We start from the raw sequence: 15,486 nt of genomic DNA, 5'->3' as shown, positions 1-15,486 counted from the left end.
GCTACATCCGTTCTGGGTACACACTGTAATATAGATCATCAGGATGATCGACATTAACTCACACAAATCCCGAAGCATATACTATAGATAGAAACTAGTTGTTGGGTCAATCCGATAGCATATACAGATATTCGAAAACTCGAAGATAGTTATGGGAAACTTATTTTCCCATTATACTAACGCGTAACCGGAAGCAGCGTCCGGAGGCTTTTATCAGCCGAGAGGAACATGTATAATTCGATCTCTTCAACTCCGGTCGTTCTGGAACACTCGGAAATACGATTACAGGTTTTTCATATTTTTCAAAATGTTTTTCATAAAACAGGAAACTTTCGGCGAGATTAATTTCTATACCTTGCACACGAGCGCGCGCGCGCGCTCATATAGTTTGATTGCTCGTTAACGGGCAGTACGGCAGAGGGGAGCATCCCCAATGACCAGAGGATGTGCGGGAAGTGGCGCGGGAACCGCGTTAAGAATCGCTTTGCGGGTCAAATTTTTTTTACGAGTCGAACCACCTTTGATTTTGTCAGACATCTTAATCCGTCGATTATGAAAAAACTTTGATCGCACCGCTTTAACGGGTCGTCGCGTGACCATATATGTGCCTTTTTCGCATTATTTCGCTTCCATTTGCCGGGCCGATGAACGACCAGTTTACGCAGATTAAGTTTTTGCATTTTCAAATAATTTTACAGTCACATTTTAATTTTTTATATCGTGTCCAATATCCAACATGAAAAACTAATGATTGGAGAGCCTCTCAATTTAAAGTCTACTCAAATAGTAGAATTTTGCATATTTTAATAATGGTAAAAAGGATACACCTTGTATATGTATTATTCATGTATAATATATATGTACATATATGTACATATATATATGTGTATAATTATTGAAATCGGTGAAATAATACACAGACATTTCTCTTACTTTACTTATTTACTTTCTAAATATTCTATTCAAAGTTCGTAGCTACTGACTCGGTAATATCCTCGATTTATACTACTTATTCTGCTACTGTCATCTGCAGGACATAATAAAAGCACAGACGAGTCTGTGAATTATTCTGAACCCGACATTTATTTTTACAGACTTCAAAATTGCTGTAATATTTCCTCTTGCAAGAATAAACGTCTAGAAGCATGTCAAAGTCATTTTTATGATTCTCACTAATATTCCCGTTTCAAGAGTTATAATGTTGTGTGTGCAGAGATATCCTCTCTGGTGTATGCTGTAATCTAGTTCACCAGTTGGTTGTTCTATTTGGGTAGAGTCGGTATTGCAGATCGTGCGACACGAAACCACCGACGAGATCGGTGACGTTACAGACTTGCGCTTGCGGTTGCGGTTCGTTACCGGATTAGCGTCTGATATTAGTTCCGACCGATAAGGTAGAAAGTTTGAAAGCAACTGAAAGTCTGAAAGTGATACAGAAAGAAACATGAAGTGAAAGAAGGTTAAGTATACTTTTATATGTCAGATTTTTAAAATAATAATAAAGTTAAATGTCTGAATACGTAAGAAGACTTAGTCACTTATTTTACATGTTTTAAAATTTATATAAGAGTTTAAAAATAAACATGTAGTACACGAACATTAATCTTCTTTATCGTTCAGATAGGCTGGATTATCATAATCATGATTTCCTAGTGCTTTATCTATGTCTTTTATATCACAATTTGGTCTTTCATCATTTTCACTGTTATCGGTTGTAGTATTTCGAGCGAATCTTTTCCTCTGTCCTCTTACAATTCTAGAACGACGTTTTTCAAACGCTTCTATCACATCTTTTGGTACATTCGAAGATATTACTTTAGACAAACCTAAGATAATAGTATTATAAATGAAACAAAACGTCTGAAATATGATAAAATATAATAATTCAAAGTTAATACCAGATTCGGCAGATTGTTTTAATTGTCTTTGGAAAAGAACTTCAAAATTACGAGACATCTCTGGAGGATTTTGAACATCTTCCATCAATTCTTGTACAGTTCTCTGCGTTCCTGAATATGACATTCTAGTATTTGCCATAGTATGTATTGTTTCATTTTCTACTGCATTTTGGAGTCCGTCTACTATATCTCCTATATGTTTAGTAGCGATCGAATCATCCGATAGATCTTTTTTCTGAAAAATAAAATTTAATCTATGAAACGATTATAATCTAAGGTACGGAATTACAGAATAGTAAACGTAAAAGTATATTACTTTGCCACAGTTTAATTTAACATTGGCGATAATGTGTGTAAACGTATCGAATCTATGAACCAGCATTGCTAAAAATTGAATAAATAAGATGATAACAAATGCAATTATGAAGAGACATCCTATCGGTTCTAGATGCATATATGTCCTTTTTATGTGCATCTGAAAAGTAGCGTTAAATTATAATTAATTTTTATCATGTTACAAATTAGAATGCTAATTAAAAAACTAAAGCCTTACTTCCTCTCTGACATCGTCGAAAGTTATATTGTATTTAACAGAAAAAGGCCATTGAAAGTGTAAAACGTCCTTGTTAATTTGTAACAAAAAAATTGCCACTACGAACAAAGTATTCAAAGTGAAGAATTTCAGAAGGCACTCGTTTCGTATATTTATCAATCCCTTCGCAATCTTTTTCTGAAAGAAATTTGATATTTTCAAAACTATAATTGCTCATTTTCTTATCCTATAATTAAGTTTTTAAGGAATCATACTTGTTCGTCTACATTATTTTCGATAGGATGTAAATATTTTGCGATCAATTGTTTCCAAAATTCTTCTTCTGATATAGATAGAAAATCTACATTTCCATGTTCCATGTGCTTACTTTGAAGCCAACGAGGACTTATTAAATAATTGGTGTGTTCGTTATAAACAGAATTATACGATTGTATCGAATTTGTACTTTCCAAATCTGCGTTCGCATATAATTCATCTTTGATAGCGTGATCATTTTTATCGTCGTGCGTACTAGTTTCATTGTCGCTGCTTACTTCTGCATTATCTTTTGATATATTGCCGATCCTATGATTACTATATACCAATTTAAGATTAACAAATTACATCATTAATTTATTTATAAAAATGAAAAACTAAAATTGTATGAATTACCTTTCTATTTTCTCTAAACGAATATTAATTTCATTTATTGCATTGTAAATAGATTGTAAATATTCCTCTTGTTTTTTTGAATTGTTTCTACAGAAATCATATTTGAAAGAATTGACAAACGGTTTTGTCCAATTATTTCGAAATTTGTCGTTTTGTCTGAGTTGCGAATCATTAGTTTCCTCCGACGACTGTAATAGTAAAATTATAATTAATAAACCATTTAATAAATTAAATGTTGTTTTATAAAAATGTACCTTTATCTGTTGCTTGGATTCTCTAGTACCCCACGTAACATTGTGTATATTGAAAATAGAATAAATAATAAGCAACATATACATCGATGGTACCGTAATATAATAAATGATTCCAGAATTCAGGCATGAAATTTCATGCGGATGCATAAAACCTGTTAGCACAAAGTGGCTAATCACAATAAAGAAGAGAAGGGTGTTGGGTGCAAAGCTTCCTTCCGCTGCTACTTCTAGTAGTATTCCAACTAATACAACTATCATTACTAAACTATATAGAATAGTAATAATCTCGGCCACGATAAGCTGTAAAACATGATCATGTAGTTGAATTGTGCGCTTTATAATCTTTGTTAAACTAGTTGAATCTATGTTGCACATTAATATGCGTAGTGATTCAACCGATTACCTGTATACGATCTTCACAGAAGAAACAAACGATTAGAAAAACAATTATCGGAATCAGATTCAACGAAAAACTTGTCCAGTTGTCTATATGGAAAGAGGTGACAAATGCACCAGCCATCATTAAATAAATAAAAGATGGTCCGATAATAGTGCTACCTATAAAATTATGCTTAGCGTTTAAATATAATTTATATATTAGCTTTTATTTCTTATTAATTATTTTTAGGAACCTACCTGTCAATATCCATTGATATACAACATAGAGCCAAGAGATATTACTATTCAATTTTCTGGTTTCTTTCGATGTATTTAATAAGTCAAATATGTTAGCCATAGTGGATGGGATCCATCGTCGACGTTGACTATAAAACTCTTTAAATGTTTCCGGAGCATGTGTATAAGCATCTCCAGCTGCACAATAGTCTACCTAAGGCAATGAAATAATAAAAGATTCATAATTAAAATTTCATGTAAATTCATGATAAAAAAATTTTCATAATATATAATGCAAATTTTACCCTACAACCTGCTTGCAAAAGCAACGTGCAAAGCCATCGATCTTCTCCTTGATCGTACTGAATATAATGCTTGGGCTCGGTCGATCTAGTCGCATACTTTGCTATGACGTTACGTTGCATTAAAGCTTTCGCTCTGAAAAGAGAAAAACAACCAGGACTACAGAGAACTGAACCTGTAGTATGTTCTGTTGATTTTTGAAGCCAATGCCCTATGGCGTATTCAAATTTTTGAAACCAAATCATTGGACCTGTGCAAAAATGTTTCATTTTATTTCAATGTACATAATAACTATTAGTTGCAAAAAATACCTTGTCCAACTGGGTGAATTCGTCCACAGGCTGCACCCAATGTCTTATCTTTCTTCATTAAGTCGATTAATGCCTTGACAGTTACCGGTCGAAAATCAACATCACCGTCTAGTGTTAGAATGTAAGTATTTTCTGTTATTAATTCTTTACGATCAACATCGATCGATGGGTCCATCAAGCGATAGCCAAGAAGGTAATACATATACATGACCTGTGTCAAACGTTAGACGTCAATAGTTTAAACATCGATAAGAGTTTCATCGAATAGTTAATGATGTTAAAATACCTGGCTCCATCTTTTTCTGTGTCGTATTCTATTTTTATCTTTAAGGTGTACCGTTAAACGTGTCTTTCCAGGTAAAGTCCAGATTAGTTGACCGCCATAGGGTGTTGGATATTTGGTTGGCGATATCGGACACATGCCAAGATTTTTCACAGCTTCTTCCATAGTTTCCAAAAATGTTGTCACATACTTGTTTATTTGTGTTTCATGTTCCAAGTGATTACAGGGTCCGATACAACCGTGCATACAGCAAAATGCGTCGTCGAAACATATGTGTGCTGAAATAACGATTAAATTACTTTCATTTAAATCATGTTAATCATTAATTTAATACTTACTATCTAATTCATAGTAGTCTTTGATAAAAATTTTATAATATTTTTGAGTAACTCTCATGGCGCACTGATCTGTATCTAGTCGTAATATACTTCCAATCAGTGCCATCATTTCTTCTTTATTTTCGTGCCACATAGTAACGCATGCATAAATTTGAGTGGCGCAGGCATTTTTCTTGTTAGTATTTTCTTCTGAAAAACCTGAGTCAGAATTACTTGATCTTTCCATTTCTTGTATATGGTCAGCCTGAAATCATCTTCTATTCTAAATACATCAAGATTATAAAAGGTTTGATTTATCGAAGAAGAGCGAAACGAATACCTTGAATTGCATAGTCAAATCGAAATGCTCTTCGTTCTTAACGGCATCATAAATTTGATACTTTCTCTTATTTAATCCTATAAACTGATCGATCATAAGAGAATCGTACGTTGAATTATAGAAAATTTTTTCCACAGGAGCAAGTTTCTCTTTTTGATTGAACCATAATTGTAGCGAAATCCAAATTTGAGATAACCACCATATTATCCAGCACCATATGTGCCAGCTTAGGATAAAATCTTTTATGTCGTTATACGACATGGGTTCTTTAAAAAATAGATAATCCGATAGGAAATCACGAAACACACATGAATCTCCATTTCTTACTATACAAAACATTATTATTAATAATGTCGTCCCTGGTGTAACTAAACTTATCGGAAGAGCAACACCAAACTTGTGCATCTGTGTTTTATATGCAAATATTGCTATAATAATATTGAGAACAATTAGATACTGTTGATGAATTGTTGTATTATATATAATTATTGTAAAATCTTGTACTCACCTACTCTATATACGAGGAATCCACAGAAAGTTTGAATTAAAAAAGTATATAAAGGTGCCAATGCATTTACAGTGAGAGTGTAAGGATCTTCTTGCTGAAATTCGTTGTCTCCAAAGTAGAATACTGTGTTCAGCGTATTTCCAACGAAAGAAGAATTTGAAAATGCTAATTCCACATTGTATTGACTCATTCCTAGAAATTTGAAAAATTCTCGAAACTGAATTCCTTTAAAAATTGAAATCACGAGGGCACTAGAAATGAATATCAAACATCTCCAAAATGCTATGTATCCTTGTAACAAATGACGGCTATTTTCTAGATCTGTTCTTACTGCTGCTAAAAACTTTATGAGACCTGTTCGCGAAACAATAGATAGTTAACAATCTTGGTATACGAATAATAAATAGATCACATAAAAAAATGTTTCTTTTTGTTTACCGCAATAACTATGATCGGAAACATAGTTGAGCCACCAACGACAAGAAGATAATAAAAGCGATACAGGAAGAACCCACGTCGGAGTACCATTCGTATTACGATGTATAAAAAAAGGTAACACCAATCCAGATCCTTGGGCAAGTAATGCTAAAATATTGCACGATATAACTAATATGAACATTTTAGATGTTCCTGTATACTTCTGATTTTGGGAGAGTAAATCTGTAATACAAGACGTGTGCATTTTAAAATTGTAATATAAATTACTAGAATATGAAGAACGTTTTGACTTACTTATTAGAACAGGTACGAAAGACATACAACTACATATTGCTGCAGCTTCTATAGAGTTAATCCTTGGAAGACTGTAGAAGAGTAACAGTGCGAAACCAATTGGATGAAGAGTTTCCAATGCAAGAAATATTGCTAGATTTTGTGTCTTGGGCATCTTCTCATTTTTTTTGAAAATAGAATACCATATAGACTGTAAAATGCTGAAACATTCCGGTACGAGGAACATAAATATGATGCACCATGTCCAGATTGTCCTACCCTCTCTGGAAATTTTTGCATTCAAATCTTCCTTAAAATCTGCAGCAGTCATAATCATTTTAAAATAGAAAACTGATACTTATAAACATCACTCATCTACAAATAACGTTTAAAAAATACCTGAATAATAATCGCACAGTTGCGTAGTATGTTCTTCGTCGAGTTGTGAAACTGCAAAAAGGACTGCACATTTGGCAATTAAGCTACAGCTAAGGATAATGATGAAAATGATACTGTACATGAGAAATTTAATAATACGCATAACAAAACTCAACCATTCATTATTTTGCATCGATGCGCTTTCTTTTTTTGTTGGGACTTTTTTAAATGTATCCCATGGTAAAACATTTTGTTTGACCCTAAAATCAAGCAATACAAATTATAAATAAGTGCAAATTTAAATTGTAACATATTAGAAGTATTAATATGAATAAAATGTGACTCTTTAATACAAATTTCATAATAATTAGTCCTTAAATGTCCTTACGATTGTTCAGAAATTGTGTGTCCATTTTTGGATTCAGAAAAATCGTCCTCGTAATTTTCGAAATCGACGAATAGCGACGAATTTAAATTATTTGATTCTTCGAAATTTGGCATAGTGAGAGTTAAATTCTCCACAGGTGTTTCACCGCTCACGCGGTGATTCATTTTACTGCCGAAATTTTCATCGACATATGTGTATCGATAAACTGATAAGATTCCAAATTCGTCAAAAGTAGTTCATTGTTATCGATGACCACACGGAAATGAGGAAATAGGAGATCGTACATTTCTAACAGATAAAAAGTTCTTTATCAATGTATCTCAAAATGCTTTTTATTATCCCCAAACTTATCAAAAGAAAATGAAGCAAGAAACATATTTTCAAGCATCGTAAACATTGGTAAACAGTAAACACATTATGATATATTTAAAAATACATGTTGACAAGAAATGTTAAAAATGAATCGCACAAAAAAAGATAGAAGATCTGTAGAAAATTCGAAAGAAAATAATAAATAATTCATACAGTTAGAACTGGGTAGAACGATTTGGTCTGCGCAACATATACAGGTAGAACGATTTGTTCTGCGCAGATATTTCAAATTTACCGCTATTCGAGGTCGAAGTCGAATTTCTGAATCGTGTTATTCGATAACAAATAATCGATAATGAATGATCTCGTGTGTAGCACCTTTCACGAGATATAGGTTTCTGTCTGTGAATTACGTTTTGTAATTGATTTATCAATAATCGCTTATAAAGTTAAATGTCGGATTAAGTTGTTCGGCATCGTTTAAAGTAAGTTCGTAAAGGGATACGGGAGTCGTGAAGCGATGTGGAGCGTCCTGAAAGTTGGCTCTGAGTTAGGTCTGGGTTAGGTTGATGGCTCTTGAGGCCGGAGCCTTCCTTGTTCAAATGAAAGTATTAATACCGAAGGTTGAAACGGGTTTAACTGCGGAATACTTACATTCGAGTACCTTCAAAGTATTCTGCCCCTGAGAGTGTTCATATTCTTCAGGGGTAGATCCTCCTCGGTAATTCGTTTTTTTCAAAAATGGCATCGCAAAGTCAAAATGCTACGACCGTGAGTTCAACTATTTCACCGGCGAATGGATCATCCGGACCGACGACGACCACCTCGGTCTGCACTACGAAGATGCAGTCGCTCGCCTCTACACCATCCTCGCAACCTTACGAACAAAATTCGTCACCGTCTTTGTCGCCGTCACCGTCCCCGTCCCCGATGCAACAGCAACAGCATCAACAAACTCTGCAACCCAACAATGTAGAAGCACTCGACAAAAATTCTTTAAATACGTTGAAAGTACGTGCTTTCTTATTACTATTTAGACTGCGGATCTTTATGCAAAATACAAATTTTGTACCTGAATTGCAACAAACTGGAGTAAAATATAAATTTATGTTCTTTCTTAATATTTTTATTTTGCATAAAGATCCACAGTCTACTTATTACTTACAACTAGACCGCGGATCTCTATGCATTTATAGGAAAATTGAGAAATTCAAAATTGTAGGAAAATTTTGAAAACTGAACATGTCAATATATGATTTCCCATCTATTAAAATTATTAAGAGAGGAAATAATTTGGATTCTATTTCTTGCAATCGATGCTGACAAATTTTATTTTGCATAAAGATCCGTACTCTACTTACAACGCTTTTAAGTCGGACTACGCATTCGTTGTTCAAGTATATTCCAAAGCCTGATTTAACTTCTATATTTAATATATAGAGAGTGTCCCATTCGCTGTGTTCAATTTTGAAAAAAAACAAGAATGAATTCTATCCGTTTACCTTCGTCAAAAATTGTTCTTAATTAATTCTTTTGCAAAGTATTTTCACAAAGGAAAAGCTAAGCGCATAGCGTTACAAAACTTGCTACAACTCAAAGACAAAATCAACTAGGATGTATTACAATATTTGTTTATTCTCTTGCTCCATCAAAACCATCTATCAACTTATTGTCCACATATTATATGCCGCTCTATATATTAAGTCGCAATTTTCTCGGTAGTAATTTCTTCGATCTTTCTTGTAGCGTAATCCAAAAATGGACCTGAGCAAAAGCGATTTATTGAAATTGTTAGGACATCTCGAAGGAGAGTTACAGGCAAGGGATATTGTAATAGCAGTATTAAAGGTAAAGTTATTTTGTATAATCGATCAACGAGGATCTTGCAAACAATTAAAATAATTGAAAATAATATAGAACCTCGTTAAGAATGCAACTAATATTTTTGTTAAATTTTAGTCAGAAAAATTGAAACATCTATTACATACTCAATATATGAGTAAAAGCACAGATCCGCATGCTGCGCTTATTCGGGATATGGGGTTAATAGGAGACATAGGATTAATGGGACACGAATCAAATCAAATACATCAACAAGTTGCTAGTTTAGAAGCGCTTGTTCAACAACAAAGACGTATGAAGTCTAGGATGACCAAAATTCTTAAAGATGCCGAGCTTAGACACAGAGCAGTATGTTATTCGTTTCAGATATATAATGGTTTTTTATGTTACGAACAATGTTTTCCCCGTGCAATCTCTATTTACTTCATTTTAGGTAATTAAGGAATTAGAAGAAGAGAAACGGAAACACGAGCATGATACTGCCCAAGGTGACGATATTACATATGGACTTGAAAAAGAGAGGACACGATTGAAGAAAGAATTAGAATTAGAAAAGCAAGAAAAAAAAAGACTGGAACTAGATTTAAAGAAAGCAAACGATGCTCAAGAGGAAGAGAAAACACGACAAAAGCAAATAGTACTTCTTCTATTGGCTGAACGTAAAAAGATAATCATGAAATATATAGAGGAAAGAAAGAGATCAGAGGATTTGGCACAGATACTAAGCGAGGAAAAAGTGCGAATAGATTCCATGGCCGAAGGACTTGAAGAAGAAAGTAAGAAATCCTTGCAAATGGAAGCGGAGTTAGAGAAACAACTCGCACAGTTCGATATTGAAAGGCAACAGTATAGGCAAGCTTTAGCGAAAGAAGAGAAAAGGGTGAAAGATCTTGAATTAGAATTAGAAAAACTTAGAAACGAAATGGATGTGTTGAAAGAATCTCAAGCACGCGGTTCTCCGAGAGGAGTGGGTACGACTCCGCCACCTCCTCCAGCAAAACCGGTTAACTCGGTTGCCATACCTACGATTAGGCCTGCTAGTGCTCCGCAAACAAGTATGTAACGTATAATATAGATACTACAAGATGATAGTACAATTCAATTTTACTGCTCGATATAATTATAACGAACAGAAAGTAATATAATAATTGATCTTTTAAAATTATATTTTATGTACAGTTAAAGGCACAGTATTGGGCACTGGGACGCCAATGGTTAGTAGCAAAGTTGTTCAGCCCACTGCCACGGTATCTAGTGTTCCTGTCAGCGGTCCAAGTAAGAACAGCTCATCTTACCCTAAAGTTGAAATAGGATGTATATAGACAGTTAAAATATTTTATTATTTATTATATCCTTATAAAAATCATGCTAATGTCCAAAATCTGTTATTCAATGCTGGTTTATTCAACTACATGTTGAATGCAAAATTTGTATTACATATTCATTGCGTTACTTTTTTACAATATTTTTATATTTTTAGTATAGGTACTATAAAAGTCAATTTACACGAAACCTATTTTCTTATAGCTACTGGGATTGCTAGATCGGTAACTCCTGGACAAGCATTACGCGGGGTCACGTACGCGTCCAACATTACATCTACCAGTGGGGAGACTATAACTTCTTCAGATACACAGGTAAATTACCTTCATTTTTCTTTTCATTCTACTTTGATATGAGAATACATACATTTTATGACATAAAAATGTCGTATATGTTTTATTTCAACATTTTATGTTGATTTTTAATTTGTAATTATTTTTTATGCACCAAACTTGTATGAGATCTTTAGAAAATGCATTATAAATAATGTCATGACTAATAGTACATACGTATATTCTAAACTAGATAATAGTAAACTGATTTAAATGATACAAATAATTGACGAAGATCTACAAAATAAAATGAGATATAAAAGATTCAGCCAAATATAGATGCTTGATTAGACACAAGATTGACTGACAAATTCTGAATCATATACTATATTATATTTAAAAAATATAACTATATTGATATACTAATGACTAAATCAATATGAATATTTTATTACTATTTTATAGTCGACAATAGAATTTATTTTGCTACTATGTATCAATGAAATACATACAGGAAGGGTATGTAAACTAAATAAAACTTCCATATTATATATCTTTAATATACATATAATATATGCATAGAAATGATCATACAAGTAATATTTTAAACTATATGACATATATTATTTATAATAATAGAATGCTTCAACTGAGAAATAATTAGGAATAATGCAACTTGATATTGTCTTATATGCATAAGATGTTCTAGTCTTATCATTTATGAAAGCTGGATGTTCTATGTAATATGTTCATTATTTATATAATTATTGCATGATAACAGTGATAATTACAAATAAGTTCTGTCATCTTTCTTAGAGAACACAATTATCGCGCATTTTTTACTTTTCTTATTAGTTTTAACGCAACAATGTAACAAACAGAAACTGCTTTGGGGTAAAACTGGTTCATTTCTTCTTTTAACACACGGGTATGTCATTGATCGTACTTATTGTTATAATGCAAAAGAAACAATGAGTGCCATTATTGAACTAGGTAAAATGAAAATGTATGTATACATTAGAATAACACTTACATTACAGTCAATACGTACTTTCTACATTTTTATACAACATAGAAAAGTAGAATGTAAAATATATATAAAGTGACGTAGGAAAGAAAAAACTGCATCATAGGTATAACGATTACATATATCTTGTAGATGCGTTATATGTAGACATCTTGGATTCAATACATATTTGTTTTAATATTACTTTATTATTATAATATGAAAATATAGAGAACCATATAGAAACAAATAATTTAACGGTGTACAGTTAGAGGTGAAATTAGATTCTCTTCTATTACATAGGTTACATAATACGCATCTCTTTAGTTTGCATCATACACACATAGAGTTTTCATTGTTTGTAAAATTTTCTTCATACCGACCATACCACACTGTATTATTTTATATAAGTTAGTACACGAGCAGATTTTAAATCTAAATTGTATTATGCTGTTCTTATTTTGTACATAAGATTACTATTTAGTATGTACATTGATTATTTCCTCAATTAAAAAAACTGTATGCAACTCACTTTTGAGCCTTATTTACATATTCTCCCTGCTTGCCCTCCTAATTGCAACCCTGTACTTGCTACTGCTAACTTTACATGGTTTGGTTGTATATCTTTTATTTTCCTCGAATCGTATAATGTACTATCCTAACAATGAAAGTAGATTATTGTACAATAGAAGACTTGAATTCCTCTAATACTCTATTATCGATATCTTTCGCCGAATAGGTCCTATATTATTTTTCAATGCTTCGTATTACAATAACATTACCAAGTTACACACAATAATAGTTCATGCTGGTATCTATGATTTACTTACTGTTGCCAGGAATCACATTATACTTTTACCTAGGTACCAATATGATCTTCATTGAAAATACTACTACTCTAAACAATTCAGTCACCTATTATTTTCTCTTTTTTTATTTTGCTTTCGATCGGTGTCTTGGTGTAATTATTCCTCCTTTTAGTTTTTTTTCTAGATGCCAGCTCTAAATGTCCAGTGGATCGAAAACATAGTGGTGCAATCAAATTATATTGACTTATTATTAAAATATAGTGTACAGAAACTAAGAAGCTTATGGTGAAAAAGGTAGAGGGATGTGCCGCTATATTTTTTATCCATTGCCCGTGTACCTAGCGATGGGTCTTCAAGTATTGTCAGCTCGAATCGGCCGAGAAACTCGAGTTGCAACCTCCTTGTTCCAATAGTCATCCAACTGTGTAACATTCTCAGCCGACAATCAGCCTGTTCGAGGGTTGAAAACTGTGGAGAAGGTAGGGTATGTGGTTCAAGCGGTTCGAGTTCGGCTTTTCTTAACCAATAGAGGAAAAGAAGAGTCTGTGAGGGAGGGGTTCAATGCTCAGAGGTTCGAATGCTGAAGCTTTTTGAGAACCGCTGAGACTCGAATGGCACGAAGACCCATCGCTACATGCACTCTAATATAGTGAGGTGATATGAAAGGGCTAGCCCTGAGGCTAAATCGGTTCTCGTGTGTATTCATTCCTCAGGCTATAGAGAAACGTGTGGTTGTACCTGCTACCGTTAATCCGGGAGGCGCGGTAAAACTTATACCGGCGACGCAAACTGCAGGCAAACTTGGTTTTCATGTTGGCTCTGGTTCGGCGGTTCAAGCATCTGGTATGCTGTCCTCGAAAAAGCCACCGATATCGCGTGGAGTTCCTCCTCCAGTACCGCCGAATAAACCGGTGGTACCACCTAAAAAGGATGCTGCTTATCTTAGGAGGGTTGAGTCGGCGCAAGCGACGCAGGACGGTGTTAAAATGGTTAAACAAGCCGTGGCGCATCCTGCTAGTGCATCCGCCGCTCCGCCGCAAGCCCAACAGCCACTTGCGGCCTTTACTCAAGCCTCCGAAGAAGAGGTTAGTAACGCAGCACCTGTCTCCTAACCCTGCCATGTTTTTACATCTTTTTCGATTCAGTCGTGTTTCTGTTTCTTCAACCCTCTGGTGCACGGGTAGACAGCGCTTCCAACCGTGTACCCGCAGGGTCCTAGCAATTTAACCCTGAATCCCAGTGGCGGGTTTAACGGTGAGCGGACTAAGCGGCCGCGTGGGACCCCGGGATATTTTTCTTTTTTGTTAATAAGTTTACGAGAGTTTTCTTGCAACTTCTATTTCTAACTTGGGTCCTCCGCTTGACTTGAACTGCCACTGCTGAATCCCAGTCTTCTTTCTGGATCCTGTAGACCCGACCCGTGCACCGGAGGATTCATCCTGCTGCGATTCTCCAATTCTTCTCCACGTAATACATAATTCTTCGATCGAAGTCCTGGCTCGCCTATCTAATCGAAGAATACTCACTCCACTGCCGGCCAACGCTGCGCCGCGCCGTCGGGCGGCGATGATTGATCCCGGCTCGGTTATATCGGTGTGAACACCACACATTGACTCGAGTGAATCGAATTCTCAAACTTCTTAATTTTCATTATTGTTTTATGGGACTTTTACTAGCTTATTCCTGGCATTTCTCTGATTAAAATGATACCAAACACGATATAATTTCAACTGTATTTAGTGGTTTAATCGACAGTGAAAATTTCGGGAGCAAGGAAGGTCAGCGACAACGCGGGCCTTTGAACTGTGCCGGCGACGTCGACTGTCCGCGTCTCTTTCTTTCCCATACGCTCTTCTTCGTTGCGTTCGAAACTTTCATCGTCGATTAAACCACTAAATACAGTTGAAATTATATCGTGTTTGGTATCATTTTGCATTAGAAAAATGCCACGAATATGTTGGTGAAAATTCCATAAAGAAATAATGGAAAATAAAGAAGCTAAGATTTTGGTGTTTCACTGTAATGACAATGACGCACGGGCCTTTAAACTGTGCCGGCGACGGCGACACGCTTCGGCCACGCGATCCTATTTCGTTCTGTTCTCTATGTTCGGCTCGTCGATTGAAGTCTCGGCGCGGTAGACGCAGTCATAAAAAAATAGCCTCTACACTCTACACTACACTACTGAAGTCCGTTCAAAACACGGGTGTTGGGACCAGGCTTGCCATATTCCGCGCGTGCCAGGCCCCTTACCGCTGTGCCCCTCGCCTCGGGACTACGCTGAGCCCGCCCCACTCTTCCCACTAACACTGACGCGTACCGCTAACTTAGCTTGCTCCACGCGGTACGTGTCAGTGTAGTGGGAAGAGTGGGGCGGGCTCAGCTTAGTACCGTGGCGAGGGGCGCAGCGGT

The 15,486-nt window shown here is 35.0% G+C and overlaps 3 protein-coding genes across 12 annotated transcripts in view; 2 read left to right on the top strand and 1 right to left on the bottom strand.

Moving 5' to 3' along the window:
* Positions 1 to 1,279: 1,279 nt before the first annotated feature.
* On the bottom strand, positions 1,280 to 8,612 carry LOC143209102 (chitin synthase chs-2). Of its 10 annotated transcripts, none has more exons than XM_076424371.1 (19): positions 7,511 to 8,093; positions 7,144 to 7,382; positions 6,472 to 7,062; positions 6,034 to 6,387; positions 5,526 to 5,953; positions 5,207 to 5,450; positions 4,872 to 5,146; positions 4,586 to 4,796; positions 4,277 to 4,524; positions 3,993 to 4,185; positions 3,760 to 3,914; positions 3,357 to 3,656; positions 3,103 to 3,290; positions 2,706 to 3,024; positions 2,452 to 2,628; positions 2,215 to 2,373; positions 1,899 to 2,133; positions 1,599 to 1,826; positions 1,281 to 1,421 (listed from the first exon to the last, which is right to left on the bottom strand). In XM_076424371.1, exons 1-18 carry the CDS (start codon positions 7,672 to 7,674, stop codon positions 1,600 to 1,602), a joined length of 4,707 nt encoding a protein of 1,568 aa, XP_076280486.1. In that variant the 5' UTR covers positions 7,675 to 8,093; the 3' UTR covers positions 1,281 to 1,421; position 1,599. The 10 variants fall into 10 exon arrangements, with proteins under 10 accessions (XP_076280484.1, XP_076280486.1, XP_076280487.1 ...); XM_076424372.1 differs by having other exon boundaries at positions 1,599 to 2,133; positions 6,472 to 6,693; positions 6,766 to 7,062; XM_076424373.1 differs by lacking the exon at positions 7,511 to 8,093 and adding an exon at positions 8,477 to 8,612 and having other exon boundaries at positions 1,599 to 2,133.
* On the top strand, positions 8,564 to 15,312 carry Naus (cortactin binding protein N-terminal like nausicaa). The gene is made up of 7 exons (XM_076424391.1): positions 8,564 to 8,833; positions 9,569 to 9,670; positions 9,782 to 10,012; positions 10,098 to 10,719; positions 10,844 to 10,939; positions 11,192 to 11,301; positions 13,788 to 15,312. Exons 1-7 carry the CDS (start codon positions 8,564 to 8,566, stop codon positions 14,184 to 14,186), a joined length of 1,830 nt encoding a protein of 609 aa, XP_076280506.1. The 3' UTR covers positions 14,187 to 15,312.
* Thw (chitin-binding domain protein thawb) overlaps positions 14,025 to 15,486 on the top strand; it is a 37,190-nt gene continuing 35,728 nt past the window's right edge. The window contains exon 1 of the mRNA XM_076424382.1: positions 14,025 to 14,159. The gene's annotated coding sequence lies outside the window, so the exon portion shown is untranslated. The remainder of the gene's footprint in view (positions 14,160 to 15,486) is intronic.

This window comes from Lasioglossum baleicum, chromosome 5 (assembly GCF_051020765.1).
Source record: "Lasioglossum baleicum chromosome 5, iyLasBale1, whole genome shotgun sequence".
NCBI lineage: Eukaryota > Metazoa > Arthropoda > Insecta > Hymenoptera > Halictidae > Lasioglossum > Lasioglossum baleicum.
This window is presented reverse-complemented; position numbering and strand designations above follow the sequence as displayed.